Source organism: Vidua chalybeata, chromosome 1, assembly GCF_026979565.1.
Source record: "Vidua chalybeata isolate OUT-0048 chromosome 1, bVidCha1 merged haplotype, whole genome shotgun sequence".
NCBI classification, from domain to species: domain Eukaryota; kingdom Metazoa; phylum Chordata; class Aves; order Passeriformes; family Viduidae; genus Vidua; species Vidua chalybeata.
Window position 1 is genome coordinate 70,143,062 of NC_071530.1, and position 14,940 is coordinate 70,158,001.

The 14,940-nt window shown below is 37.6% G+C and overlaps 1 protein-coding gene across 1 annotated transcript in view; it reads right to left on the reverse strand.

Annotated features, from left to right (window-relative positions):
• GMDS (GDP-mannose 4,6-dehydratase) overlaps window positions 1-14,940 on the reverse strand; it is a 407,972-nt gene that overhangs the window by 343,370 nt on the left and 49,662 nt on the right. Inside the window, exons 2-3 of the mRNA XM_053950230.1 lie at window positions 6,995-7,039; window positions 2,996-3,083 (exon numbers count right to left, since the gene is read on the reverse strand). Of these exons, the coding sequence (XP_053806205.1) occupies window positions 2,996-3,083; window positions 6,995-7,039 (133 nt within the window). The remainder of the gene's footprint in view (window positions 1-2,995; window positions 3,084-6,994; window positions 7,040-14,940) is intronic.

A 14,940-nucleotide genomic window follows, 5' to 3' on the forward strand; every position in this document is an offset into this window, starting at 1 on the left:
AAATGTTGCATATATTTTAGTTTCTCACTGTGAGTAATTCCACAACACAACAAAAATGTGTAAGGTATCTACTAGATGAACATCTAGATAACATTTCAGTACAACCTGCTGCATTTGTTACTTTTGTTTTTCCATTTAAAAAAAATACAAATGCACACTGGAAAGGAATTTAAGAGAACAATTTAACTGTCAGTGAAACATGGTTTGTGATACTATGCATCAAAATCTCAAAATGGTCAGATACAGATGTTATTTATCCTCTCCAGACATCAGTTGCTTTCTAATTTCTGTGTATGAGCATGAAACCAGTCCTGTCAAAATTTAAAGAGCAAGTTGCAATGGTTTATCAAGTTGTCCTTGTTTTCAGACCCTGACCTGTCAAGAAGATATTGCAAAAGTTAAATTCACAAAATAGATCAACTTTTTGCTCTTATTTAAAATAAAACTGAAAAATCAAACAACCCCACTGCTATTCACAGATCTTTCCAATAAAAAGTTGTAACTATTGATGAATTAGCTGTTTATATTTACTTGCCATAATTATATAAATTTTCATTTAATTTTTTTTTAGTCCTGAAATACCAGGCTTATTACAAGAGATGTGAATCCACAGTACATTTTTTAGCTGCTGTTGAGTTATGTGAACTTTGTTGTTATTTATGCCGGTTTAGGTTTTCCTTTTTTTTTTAAGCAATATAAAACAGCAAGGAAGTTAACAGATCACAGTTCTCAGATGTTCAGCCCTGTACATTCCCATTTAACATGTGCATGAGGTTCTTCAGGTTGATAAAGTAATACAGCCATGGTACATTCTTAAAATTTGTTTTCAGCAGTTGAAAAGGACATTCTGAAGAGACTTCAGACCCAGCTGAAGCCATGGCTTAGGGGTAATGCTAGGCAGGAAAGAGATGCCAGAGCCTGTGTTCCTCTTCCTACACCAAAGACATGCAGTCCTGCCACAACGTCCAGGCCAGAGAGCAGTTCCAGAGCTTCCCAAGGGAAGGTGGGCTGCCAGCTGGGCTGACCCAGGAAACAGGGACACCAGCTCACTATTCCCAAAAATTTAATGCTTTCAAGGAGAGTGCTTATTTTGGTCCACCATCAAGTCTTCAAAGCTTCTGATCCAAATGGCCTTTCTGAAAGAGAGCAGGGAATGAAGCTGTGTTCCCTCTTGGCCCATGAAAAAAGAGGGTCTTTCAAGAGTAAAAAGCTAAGTGGAAAGACTTCATAGAAATGGAGTTTATTTGGTCCACAGATTCATAAACACAGATCAAATGTCAGAACCTTTGGGCTTTAGTAATATTATCCAATCTAAAAACCTCCTTAGCAAGCAACAGCTGGAGGGCTTGCTCTAGGATACACCTTGTCTTCCTTCCTGTGCTCCCTACTTTTTTCATACAAAGAGGTTCACTTTCATGTTCTTGCAACATGCAATCGATTCCTCACAGGAAAAACACACATGGCAAAGATAAAATTAGGGTTTGCTCACATCAACCACTATTGCTTCTTTGCTTCCTCCAGTACTGCCTGGAAACCCATTGTTTTCAAACAGTTTCCATGGAGCAGCCTTTCCTGAGATTCCAAGTCCAATTCCTTCTCCTCCCATTCATATGGCTACATTCTTCAGTTAAATGAAAATGAGATAAGTAGTGAGGGGTAAATTAACATCTGCTTTCTCTTTTCTTCCTTCCATCCCTTTCCTTAAATGTTTGTATATATATTTATTGTGATCTACACTGTCTTCTCAAATCACTTTTCATAACCACAAGATGGTTCTCACAATGCACAAGTTCCTGTCTGATTTCATTTTCTTCATTCTACCTTGTGAGCCAAGAATGCAAGTCATGGGAAACAGTTCTTACATTGTTCTTGACAGAAAAACAGGTTTCAGTATTCTTCATAAAGATATTTTGTTCAATTATACCCCTCTTTTAATCCGGTACTTTAATGGGCAGTGTACAGTAAGTAGCAACTAATCAGAGCAATACCATGTTAGAAATTAAGCATTTTTAAAATAAAAATTACAAGCAAAGACCAAAGGAAATCTGTAAGTTACATTATATATTAAACTTGATAAAATTTTTAACCATGGTGTGAAGCAGACTTCAAAGATGTGATTTTTTACACCATGGAGATATTGGTTGTTAACAATACCTTGAACTAGACTATTTAGGACAGCTTTCACAACTCTACAAAATAGACACATTATGGAGAACTGTGTGCTTTTTAAAGTGCTCAATCCTTCTGCTGAACTGGAATCATCCAACATTTGAGCTGTTTCTCATTAAGAGACCAGTTAACATCCTTGAAGATAAAACAAACAATTTATTTGCCACGTGTACACTAAAGGTAATAATTTCAACTTTCCATATTATTATTGATAACAGAGAATACAGTAAATTGTCAGCAGATTTCCAAGAGCAATGCCTTTCCTTCAGCTAAAGCATGTACTCCCTTCCTTGGGTGCACAAATTCAGAGGTTCCAAAGACTCATTCTTCTAATAATCAGTAAGAACTTTATCATGTCTTATTCATGCTCTCATACAGGCTGTTTCCAAACCTTCACCTCCATCAGACACCATGGAGCTCATGAGGAGACACAAGTAGAATACTTAAAATAACTGCTTCAAAAAAACCCCATGTTTAACTATTCTGAAATCTTAGTACTTTTAACCTCACATAGCATTTTCCAGGCCCAGCCATTTTCTAACTGCTACTGCCAGCTATTTCTGAACCATGGCAGCATTTCCACACAACATAAAGTACTTTCCTGGGTTCCTCTCGTATTTTCCACTTTTAAAAACTCACACATAAGAGTATCCATATTTCATCTTCTTCAGAGAAAAATGGTAATTTTTCTTTCTGAGATAGAGCAGCTAGCTAACATTAGCAGAAGAAAACTCAATTCCCTTCATGTTCCCAGGGATCTTTCTCCACCAAACAGCCCAGATTAAATATAACATATACCAACTTAAAGACAAAAGGAAAGTCTTACTTCCTTCAATGTGAGCCTGTGGGTTCTTATAGAGATGTTCAATCCGGCCTGTATTAAAAGAACTGGACCGACGAACGATGCCATGCACCTGGGGATTGAACAAGGAAAAATGGAAAAGTGGTAAACATTAAGTGGAAAATGTTCATTACCATCACTCAGAATTCTCATATATGTGGGCCTTTTATCAGGTAATCAGAGCTCATCTCTATTCCTAAAGGTGGACAATTCCCAAACATGATACTGGGAGATGAGTTCAGGTGCTGTCATATTTACTTTAGCACCATTGAGTGCACCACCCTTCACCCTTGTTGACTCCTCTAGCAGCTCAAACATCACACACAGTACAGAAAACACATTGAATTGCCCCAGAGCACCATCTCCTAGTGAGTGAGGCTTGACAACATTACTGAGTTGGAGAAGCAATGTGTGAATGCCAAGAAAACCATTGCTCCTTGGTTGTAGAGAAGTCTTTCTGAAGGCAGAGAAGGGCATAGAAAAAGCAACAGCAGGAGACAGGGCTATGGAAAGGACAGAGTGGACAGAGAGGACAGAAGGGTAGAAAGAAGGGAGATAAGGGGAAAGAAGAATAAGCAGCTGCAAGCCCCAAATGTATTTTAAAAATGAGCTGTCATTCACTTTCTGGGGTGCTGGAAGAACAGCCAGAACAGTCAGTGCTCTTTTGTAGACCTCATGAGTCAGTGCTGTCCAGTGGGTTGCAAGAGACACAGACAAGCTGAAACCCAGGTTGGGAATTTCCTTTAACCTGCCATGATAAAAAACCTGGTGAAAAAAAGCCACGCTAGATCTAGTTCTGACTAACATTAAAGAAAAGACCATTTACGCCTAATACATTAGAGAAGTTTTTCAAACATTGACCCTGTTTCCTCCTGTCCTGTAAGACAGTCCCATAATGCCTGCTGCCAAAATTCATGTTAGCTTTGGTTACCAGCAACAGAAGTTGTACTTGCAAAAGTGAAATCAAGCTTAAACATCTGACTGCCCTCCACTTCTCCCTGGCTTTTATTTCTGAAAGTAACCCCTTGTACTTTGATGCATCTAAGATTTGGTTTGTTGAGGCCATCCCTTTACTCTCCCACTTGATGTTAACTTGCAAGAATATAGAGGCAGGAGCAGGCAGTGTTAAGAGACTTGGTTTAGTTTGGGGATTCTTGTTTTACATATAACACAAGCTATGGCTATTGACAAACAAAATGCTTTTCATTTCATCTTAAGTCCAAAAGTTAACCAAGTAAAAAAGTGTACACAACCGCAGATTGAGACCAGTTTCCTAATTTAAGAATGACATTTTGGTGGCAAGATTTAAAAGAGTTCAATAACTTCATTTTTACAACTTACAGGTCAAATTTATTATGCCAATTCCCTTGCAGAAAATCACTTGTGTGTCCTGACACATTGCTCACAACATACCATGTTCTACAATTCAAACTAAACTTTCCACAACTGAATAAAACATTTGGACTTTCAGGATTATGAGGCACTGAGAAATGTGCCCCCCAAAAGAAATTTCCATCAAATGATGGATTTATGAACACACATTATAAAAAACAGGTAATTAAAAGCCCTATCAAAATAATTCTTTAGAGATTATGTGAATAATTTATAGACACATCAAGTTTACAGAGAAACACTTTCATAATAGCTTTCAAAATGACTTAACTTTCAAAAATGATGCTGAAAATATTTTGAGTACTCAAACTATTACTTTGCTGAGTAAAATATCAGACTTTGCAGTTTTAATGTAACTAATTATTCTGAAGGAAGCAAACTGAGGTGCTCAGCAACAGAGGAGGTTTAGATTAAATAATAGTAAAAAATTTATTCGTAGTAAGGGTTGTCAAGAACTGGAACAGGCTGCCCAGAGAAATGGTTGAGTCAGTAGGTATTTAAGAGACAAGTAGATCTGGCATTTAGGAAAATAGTTTAGTGGTGGACTTGGCAGTGTTGGGTTAACAATTGGACTGGATGATCATGGAGGTCATTTCCAACCTAAATTATTCTGCGATACTTCTATCAAAATTAAAACCTTTGGCTTAAAGTTCTGATGAGAGACTTCTTGAGTATTGAATTACCTATCTCTGAATTAAGTTCATGCTGAAATTCATGTTCATCTGAACGGTTGACCAATAAGTCAAATCTTGCCAGCTCAAAAGCTTGATGAAAGATTGGGCTTGCAAGAGCTTTGTGTCTGCTTATGACTTTGATACAAACTTTTGACCAACAAGATGTGCTAAATGCAACAGTCCCAGGACTTCAAAAGAGTCAGTAAACAGACAAATCCAGAGAGCCTGTTACATCCAGCAATAATAAAAAAACATGCAAACCCTGCTATTTTTCTTCTTTTTTTTTCTTCTTCTCCCACTCCTTATTCTGGCATGCACATACAAGAGCAAGAAAACCTTCCAAAAGCTTAATCCATGACAGCAATATTAGTGTAAGAAAACTGATGAAAGGTACCTTTGTCTGCATGGGACAGAGAATTCCAAGTGAAATGCAAACTCCGTGACAGGCCAAAATGTGTACAGACTGCTTAATCTAGTTAAGAATGTATCAGTGAATTTTTCTCAACAGAGCCAGATCTTCAAACACATTGAAATTTGAAAAAGAAAAGGAAGTTGAATGAAGCATCTCAACTAGGGAGGCAATCAGTTATCATATGCACACTTATGTTCAGTTATTTAGGAACAGAGATTTCTAAATGGGAGCATAGGAAAGAATTCCAAAAAATTGATGGAGACCTGAAGAATAGAAGGAAAAAACTCTACCCAATTACAGCAACCTTTGTATTGTTGAAAGGGTTATATTTCATTTGCTGTTGTCAGTTCCCAACTTCATTGTGGACTATGAGAGAATATGTGATTTTGCCTTCAAAGTAGGAAAAGCAACCACAATGATATCCCTTATCCCCAAACGGAAGGGAGAAATAATAAAAAATAATCAATTTACAACACTTAAAAACCAACTTCAATAACCACATTAACGAATAAAGCAAAAGAAAGGATAGAATAAGCAAGGCAAGATTAATCTGGTACAAAAGTATGGGAAGCACAGACTGGCTGAGATTTCTCACTAAGCTATGAAGCAGTATTACAAAGTAAGTAAGAAAATTCAAAATTAAAACAAGTACTAACTTTTACTAAACCACAGAACAATACTACATTGTGGGGACATTAATTTGACCACCCCATTTCCTTCCATTATCATACACTTTAGAAGCATTTTGTATGACCAACATTTACAATGATCTTACATTTATGCCCACATTTGAGGGGTTCAAACCCCTCAAATCATACCATAACAATAACAACTTGATTGTTGCTTTGCTGGACCACAAGAAATGTAATTTTTGCCAGGGAAAATTACCCAGCAAGAAGGAATCAGACCCCCTTTTTTTCAAGGAAAAAGAAAGCAAAAACATGTGCTAAGCAATAATTAATTAATCCAAGAGAAAAGGTAGAAAGTAACTGCACCAGAATACAGTTTGTTTGGGGTTTGCTGTTTGGATTTTTTTTAGTGTTTGTTTTTTTCCTTTTTGAAAAGAGAAAGCAAAATGCAAGGTTTTCATTGCTGAAATATGACTGCCAAAAAAAGGGGCTTTTACTGTGGAGAGAGAGAGGTGGGGAAAGAGACAAACAAGAGGTTCTTATTCCTTTATGTGGTACATTGCATCATAAATTATTCCCTAATTCCTTACAGTTTTGGCTCACACAGGTCACTGCTTATCTGAGCTGGCGGGAAACATGCAAAGCAGCTATACCCCGAGGAGAAGAGGGAATCCACCAGTGGACATTAGATGATAAATAGTACAATAACCTGGCATGATTACAGGCCATGTTGCACATTCCTCTCTGGAGTTTTGATTTGTTATCTAGGACCGGAGTGGAAAACATACACAGAGAAGGACAGAAGCAGAGGAAGCAGGCTGGAGCTGCAGCATCCAAACGACTCCATCAGCCTGCAGCCAGTCACCGAGTCACTCACCTCATAGCCTTTTTCCAACAGGAACTCAGCCAAGTACGATCCATCCTGAGAAGAGCAAGATATAGGAAAATGTTAGAAACACATTGAATAGGCCTGGGAGATTTTGACTGCTTAAGATCTCAAAAGAGGGAAGAAAAAAACCTGTAATGAGTAGACTGGGTAACAAGCCTATACTTTGATTTCTCCGGATTCATACACCAACCTAAAAACACTACAGTATCTATTTAGTTAATTTTAGACTACAAAGCAGTATATTTTAAGATGACTGGCTTACAAATGCTGGTTGAGAATTCCCATCTCTTGAATCTCTTCCCAAGTTCCATTATAAAGTGCCTGGGGACTATCTTTCTAAAATATCCTAACCACAGTCATTGAATTTGAACTATTTTGGAGACAGGAAAAGAAAAGCAGGTAAAAAAACATAGTACAAGCTTGGCATTCTCTGCAAACCAACGTGCCTCTGTAGCACCTTGTCATACTGGCGTCTCCCTTGCCCAGGCACTCCTAGAAGGCTTCTGAAGGCAGTAATAATTCTGCCTTGCCTGACCTACTGAGTTTTCAAAAATATCCCTAGCACACCTTATATTTGAGCTACACAATAAAAGCCATTTTCAGATCCTAAGGATATATAATTGAAGGTTGAGAATTTGGATCATTTAATTTCAGGGGTTTTTCTTTTTTTTTTTTTTTCTCTCCTGTGAAATCCTTATCAAACTTAAATTATTAAGCTCCTCAAAAGCAAATACTTTAAAACATGTGCTAGAACACATTTTCCTGAAATAACAGTATTCTCCTGGCATGAATATTGCCAGGATTACCAAAATCAGTAAGCCATATCACCTTTATAAATGTGTACACACCATCACATCCACAGCAAAGTTTACCCCTCCAAAAGAGTTCTCACTAACCAATTCAATGATTACCCATGCCCAAAGTCTACAGCTTTCACTCACTTCTTGAATTCCTTGTTCCTTCAATATGTGAATGTATTCCACCAGACCCAAAAGACTTGCTACAAAAAAGACCATATGAGATGCCACCTAAGCTTACAGGTTTAAACTCTTATGTGGATCTGCTCTGTCATAATCATGGCCAGAGACATTTAAGGGCAAAAATAAACACACATCTCTCTCTGATCATCCCTTAAAAGCATGTTGCTTCAGAGAAAAACCTTCTTTTTGCCTCATATTAAATGATATTTTTTTTGCCTTATATAGAGCCTAAGAAGAATAATACACTAAAGTAAGAAATTTTAGATGCTCTAGGAGGCCCTACAGGAGCAGGACTGCCAAGGGAAATTGAGACCATTACTGCATTGATGGCAAAATCCTGGGAATGCAAAATGGCACAGTACAGTGCACAAGGGGCACATTGCTCTATGTTTAAAAGTGCAGCATTAGAAAAGGAATTGCTTCATGGTATAAATGTTTCATAAAGTCTCACACAGTCTAAAAGGCTTTGAAACAAACAAAGTTTCAGCTTTCATCTTTCTCCCACTATATGTACATGTGCATGCACAGATCTTCACAGGGCTAGAGCCCTGAAATAGCAGTCTATGACACTGGTTAATTGGGAAAATAACAAATCATATGTGCCATGGCTTCACTGGAATAATATGTACATCAAATTATAAGAACAAGGCCCTACTGAAAGGAGAAATTCAAAGAATATTGGACGGAAAATCTGGAGAAACATGGGAATAAAGGGAGAGATGACAGCTACCTTTAATGATTTTGTCATCTTTTTCATTAGCAATTCCTCCAGGAATAGAGAGGATACAACTTCCAAGTTCTCCTTGGTTGCTCAGTCCACTACAATATAAAATTATAAATAAAATTTTAAAAGGAGGTAAAAGTGGGGGACCCAGAGAGTGGAAAGGAGAGAAAAAAGAAAGGCTGTGATTACTTAGGAAGTTGATGGGAAACAGACTTAACTAGGATTGAACCCTGTCAATAAGGTCTTGTTCTTCTCACCCAGGCCATTGCTCAAAGTTTCCAGTCACCCTGGAACATTTTGAACCAGCAGTGGCACTTGCTTCCTCTGCACTTCCTTTCCAGGTCTATCAAGTGATAGGGCAGGGCTTTACAATGAGTGGGAAACAGGCAGCAAGTGTGAAAGCTCCTGCTTTCTGGCTCTGGCACAGCACAGCTGATTTAGTGTCTGGTAATCGCACACAGTGCAGATCCGCGCTGTCCTGCGCTGCGATACCGTATCGCATGCAGCCCCAGGGGTCACATTTCCCTTCCTTTTCTTTTCAGTACAGCAGCCTGTCAGTGGGAATGGCAATCACAAGAGCCATCAAAGCCTCAAAGAGTTTGCATCTGGTAAGGACAGCACAGTTTCCATCTTCTCCTAATGAGGTCAGGGAGTAAATAATAATAAACTTCATAAATTGATTTAAACCCTTAGCCATAGGAGACACATATATTACACAAATAAATTCTATTATCAAAGCTATTGATTTGCATTTATACCACATAGTCTTCAAGATACAGGAATCCCTGAACCAGAAAAGGGATATTAAAGGAACTAGGTGTTAAATTATTATATAATATAGGTGCTATTATATTTCATTTGAGAGCTTAGTTTTGCTAATGTAACGTACCCAGCTAATGATATTCAGTTTATAACAAATCAACAAAATATCAGAAGACAGAAGCAGGTCTCTGTCTGTAGACAAACAGTTTTGAAAGAAAACTGCCTACAGGCTGCTTCTCAGTACATTACAATGAGGCCTGGCTCTGTACAGATATGTCAGACCAGCTTGAACAATCAAAACAGTTTAACAAGACTGACTAAATAAACCACCTCAGTTAAAACAGTTCCTCATCAGCACACTCTGGCATCTCAGACTTGAATTTCTGTGCTGTCTTCAGCCAAATACTAGTTTGAAAGCTTCCAAGACACAGCAGCAGGTTTCCAACTGCAGCTGCCTTACAACATGTCTGTAAAATTCCCAGACAAAAGAAAACAGCCATATAAACTAGTGTGAGACAACTTTAGGATGCAATATTTTATATTTAATACAGTAGTTAATGTCAAAAACTTCAATAAGCTTTGACACGCTATCAAAGAAAAACACTTCCAACGTGGTGAAGAAATTGAGACAAACGAGTTAGACAGTGCTTTGCCAAAATCATCTAGAATAAAAACAGTATCAAGTTTGACTTGATCCATGAGCAAATAACAGGATAACTTATACAGAAAACTGAAAACAAGTGTAACTCAATAGCCTGTTTAGCAATCCAATCTCCTTTATTTCACACTGTTTTACACGGGCAAGTTCCATTTGCAATGAACTAATTTGGGATTTATATTGACACATCCAGGGAAGGCTGTAGAAACACCCTGACATGTACGCCAACTTCATCCTCTTTCTTTGATTTGGCCAGTTCCAACATCCTTCCACAGAGCTCTTGGATTCAAGAATTAAATAATGCCCTGCCTGAGCATTCTTAATCCAGAGGACTCCCTCTTCCCCACAGCTCCTCTCTGCTAACAAAGAGGAGTGGAAGTACTAGATGGATGAAGAAACAGGGGAAAAGAGATCAAGGGAAAAAGATCAAGAGGAAGAGGAGGTATAGTGCTTTTTCAGAAGGAAGGAGAAAGAATTAAAGACCTAACATAAATGATATAAGTGTGTTATGACTGTACCATTGAGGAGAAAGGGCTCTCAGTTGCAGGGGAGTAATATAAACATTTGAAAAGAAACACCCCACCATGTATCAAGTATTCAGAATTCATTACACCTTTGAAAAAAATTGTAATGGTTTTCCACATACCACAGAAGAGATCAAAGATGCTTATACTTATAAGCATCTTATGATTAAGCCTAGTGCCATGCTCTTAGGAATAACTACAAAGGTGAGTTTGTGGAAGTTCAAACCAAAGGGGTATGTCAATTATCAAGGCCATTCTTAGCAGTTTGCAATTCCTTTTGAGCTACAAACTATAGTTGTGCTCTCCTGAAGTTAAATTTTGGGGGCAAGTGCACAGAAAAAAGAGGCACACTTTCATCCCCAGGACATGGGGTTTATTTCCTAAAATCATCTTTCTGCAACAACATAAGAAACAGTACAGATTCACTGGTGGCCTTGCACAATAAATTGTTGGTTCATCAACTTTTAAACTTTGGCACAGCTAGAAGCTAATGCTATTTCAGAGACTTATTGAACTGGAGTATGGTGACAGATCCTTTGGGGCAGGATACACACCACTCTAAAGCAACATCCAACTGATTTTAATAGCAGTCTGTAACAACTATTCATTTGTTCCTAGCACTCTAGAGCAGTCTTCCTTAAAAATGAAACATCCATGAGAGTAATAAAGTGAAAAGTTATTTCTGTTGAAAAATGCATACTTCTAATAATTTCCAGTGATTTACAGAGGAAATCAGTAATTTTTTGCAGATACTATAAAAAGAACAGTGCTACACTTTGTCTCAACTCTTCAAGGTGATAATCGAGGTAAAGCATTAAAGCATTCATAAAAAATTCCCCATACTGAAAACAGGAAGAACTATGAACTCTGAAGTATTTAACTGATTTATTAAAGCTGCCACCCTCCAAATGCAGTAGTTATTTTGCTATTTTGATTTGTATTCTGGCCAAGTAAGAATATAAAAACAAGTGTCCTTTTGTTCCTGCTGTCAAAAAGAGAAAGTCAAAAGGCAGTAAACGTTAAAAAAATAATCTTTGTTTTAAAAGACTGTCCACTTAATCAAAGGTTTTTGTAATTCATTAACTGCAGTGCAACAAAATAAAATTAAGGAGGAGGAAAAGTTAGCAACAAGGAAAGTATTCTACTTACACTACTCTTTTCTTTTCCAATTAAGATTTGTTTAAAGGCAAAAGCAAAGTTGCTTTGGAAAAATGAATCACTGTATTATTTCCTAGTCTGAGCTCCATCTGACCTCACACACTATTCCACTGGTAAACTATTAAGTTATATTAAGAGCTGCAACTGCAGTTACAGAAAAGAGCAACACATTCTTCCTCTCTCCCTCCCTCCAGCTGTCTTTATCTAAAACATTATTCATATCATCAATATTTATTGCTATTCTACTGTGAACTTCAACACAGACCCCTCATTTAAAGAGAAAGCTTTGCACCACTCCAAGGCTGACATGAACTGAATAAACCTCTGTAATTCAAGTTTGCTCCGTACCAACCAGTTTGATTTAACTTAAGCCAACAATAGTAAGGTATCTCAGCTAAATGGTGCTGATTTTTTTAAGTGTTGGTATTTAAATACATAAAACCTTTAGTCTAAACCCATGTGATATTCTACAATAATCTATCACACAAATCTCCCCCCAACATCTCAGCTTGGGAAAAACACATTACACCAACAAACTGAGTATATTAAGGTCTTTTTCCTGATTGCAGGAACCTGTGGTACATAGTGTGTTATGTCCAAGCACACCACAAAATTTCCCAGTGATGACAGTCAGGTGCTTGATAGCTTTTTAGAAAAAAAGCTAAAAATCATGCCCCTAAACATTCAGGCATCAAGATACTCAAAATAACTGCTAGCTCTCAGACCTATCCAAAGAACTATTTCTAAAAAGAAAAGAAGAATAGTCTCAGTAGAGAGCCTTCTAAAGCTTATAAAAATTATGAGCCACAAAACCTTAGTTTTTTATTCAAATATGAATGCCTAGTATTGTATACTAATCTATTAGTACACTGATATAAACCAAACCAGTTAGGAACTCTGAATTTGAAAGAAAACTAGCTATACTTTTCTGTCTCACTAGTGAAAGCACAGATATTAGAAGATTGTGTCTATAAACATGGAAATGTAAATCATATGGCCAACCCTCCAGATGCAGATTTAGACTTCTACTTCTAGTGTATGTAATGGGAAACCCATAACAGTTTTAAAAGCCATAAGATTATGTTTTGCCCATCCCTATTTCCTCCTGCTCTCAGAAAGGTACTGGTATCAGATGGTTTTTCACATTTCCAAAAGAGCATGAGCAGCTCAAATCAGCAGCAGCTATGAGCTTTTTGGACCTGCTTTATCCTCAAGTACCCAGACTAAGCCAACAGAGCCCCATTAAGTGACTCACAGTAACTCAGAGGAAACCCCTCAATATGCAACAAATGCAAACTTACCCCAAGCACTACCCAGTGGAAATCCAAACATACAAAACCTACTGCAGAGGGCAAAGAAACCAGGAAACCCAGGACTAAGCTGCAGGCTATGCCCCCAGAAGAATAACTGACACCAAAATTTCAAAATTTGGAATTGTCACAGTAAAAATCCATAAAGCCCTGAAAATTTGGGTTCAGAAGGAATTCTATGTTTTTTATGTTTAAAGGAAATTAGTAATTCTGTGAAGTGACACCAGGAGGAAAAATGACATCTTGGCAGGCCACCTTTAACATCCTACAGTGAAAAACCAATAACAGCAGCAGTGACATGGCTATCACTGTAATTTGGGGAGGCCACCTGAACTTACGACCACAGTTCAACACACATCCTACCAGAAATATTGGACTCATCTCACTCCTAGACAGAGCCATTTTTTTTCTTTCTTTTTATCCTTTCTGCAGCAGCCTAATGCAGCTGCTGAGGCTAAAGCTGTTTTCACCATAATAGCACCAGCCTCTCAGACTGATGGCTCAAGCAGGCTTTCTTCCACTCCTGCTCACCTCCAGAGTTTTTTACCTTAAGTTTAGCCCAAGATGTTTCCTAACAGAGTGCAAGGTCAGTTATTTGGGACAAAACAAAATAAACACCTCACTTGCTACCTTGTTTGCATGAGACCAAAGCCTAATAAAGGAGAGGTAAATGAGTGCAGACCAGAAAAAGCTTTTTAATTCATTCTTCTATACTCAGTTTTACAGATGGATACCATAATTTTGTCTGAAATGTAGTTTATTTACAGATAAACACAAAACCAGAAATCATACTCCAGTTGGAGGAGGGAAGCAGTGCACAGTAACCCACATCTTATTTTCTTAAAAGTTTTCATAGTGAGAAATTTGAAAATCCAGTCAGGAAGGCCTGTTTGTTATAACTTCAACAGCTCTCAGTCTTGCATTATTTGCTTGGGTGGAAGAAAGGTGCTGATCCTGCAGTGATATGATTTGCAAATCATGAGAGCAAATACTCTGTTTCCAGACATTTCAAGTTCTAGGAGTAAACAGCTTGCCTTACAACTGGTCATAACTCTCTCTTGCCTTACAACTGGTCATAACTCTCTTTGGTATTGTGTCTCCCAATCTGCATGGTCTGAGCCCAGTTTTTACTGTTCTGGCATCTTCTGAAGCATAAATAAATTTTCTCAGTAACTCGGCTCATTTATGCAATTTCCATCTTTTTATTTCAAGATTCCCAAACTTCCCAATTTTCAATAGAAGTCTTTAAAATATGGACTCCAATACTTTTCAGAGTTGTGGATTCAGAATGGCCAACAGCCTAATTATGGTCATCAACATCCTGAGCTCCAGGCAGCTTAGATTTCTCTTTACACCAGTAAGAGATAAAATAAGAACCAAAAGAACCCAAAGAGCAATCGCAGAAATAAACTTCCTAATAGTTCTGAAATGGAATGGAAAGGCAGAAACGTGATTGGAATTTCAAAATAAACAAACAAGAAAAATTCTACAGAAATGCCAAAGCTAGATTCTTGTGAAAAGCATAAACATTTGGATCAAAATGCTATATACTCATTTACTGTCTCTACTTAACTATTTGTAACACCTTTTGTTCAGGAGAAATGGAAGAAACGGTAACAGGGGAGAAATTTAGCAGGACAGCTCTTAAGAGTTCCCCAGAGTTTACTGTACCCACATGCACTTCCTCACAAAAGGGGTATTTTATGCATTTTGAGTCCTCCCTCCATAAATCCACACTTTAGTTCATTAAAAAGAAAAAAGCCAAAAAAACCCCAAAATTATAATCTTAAGACAACAAGTTCTTCTTATGCCTTCCAA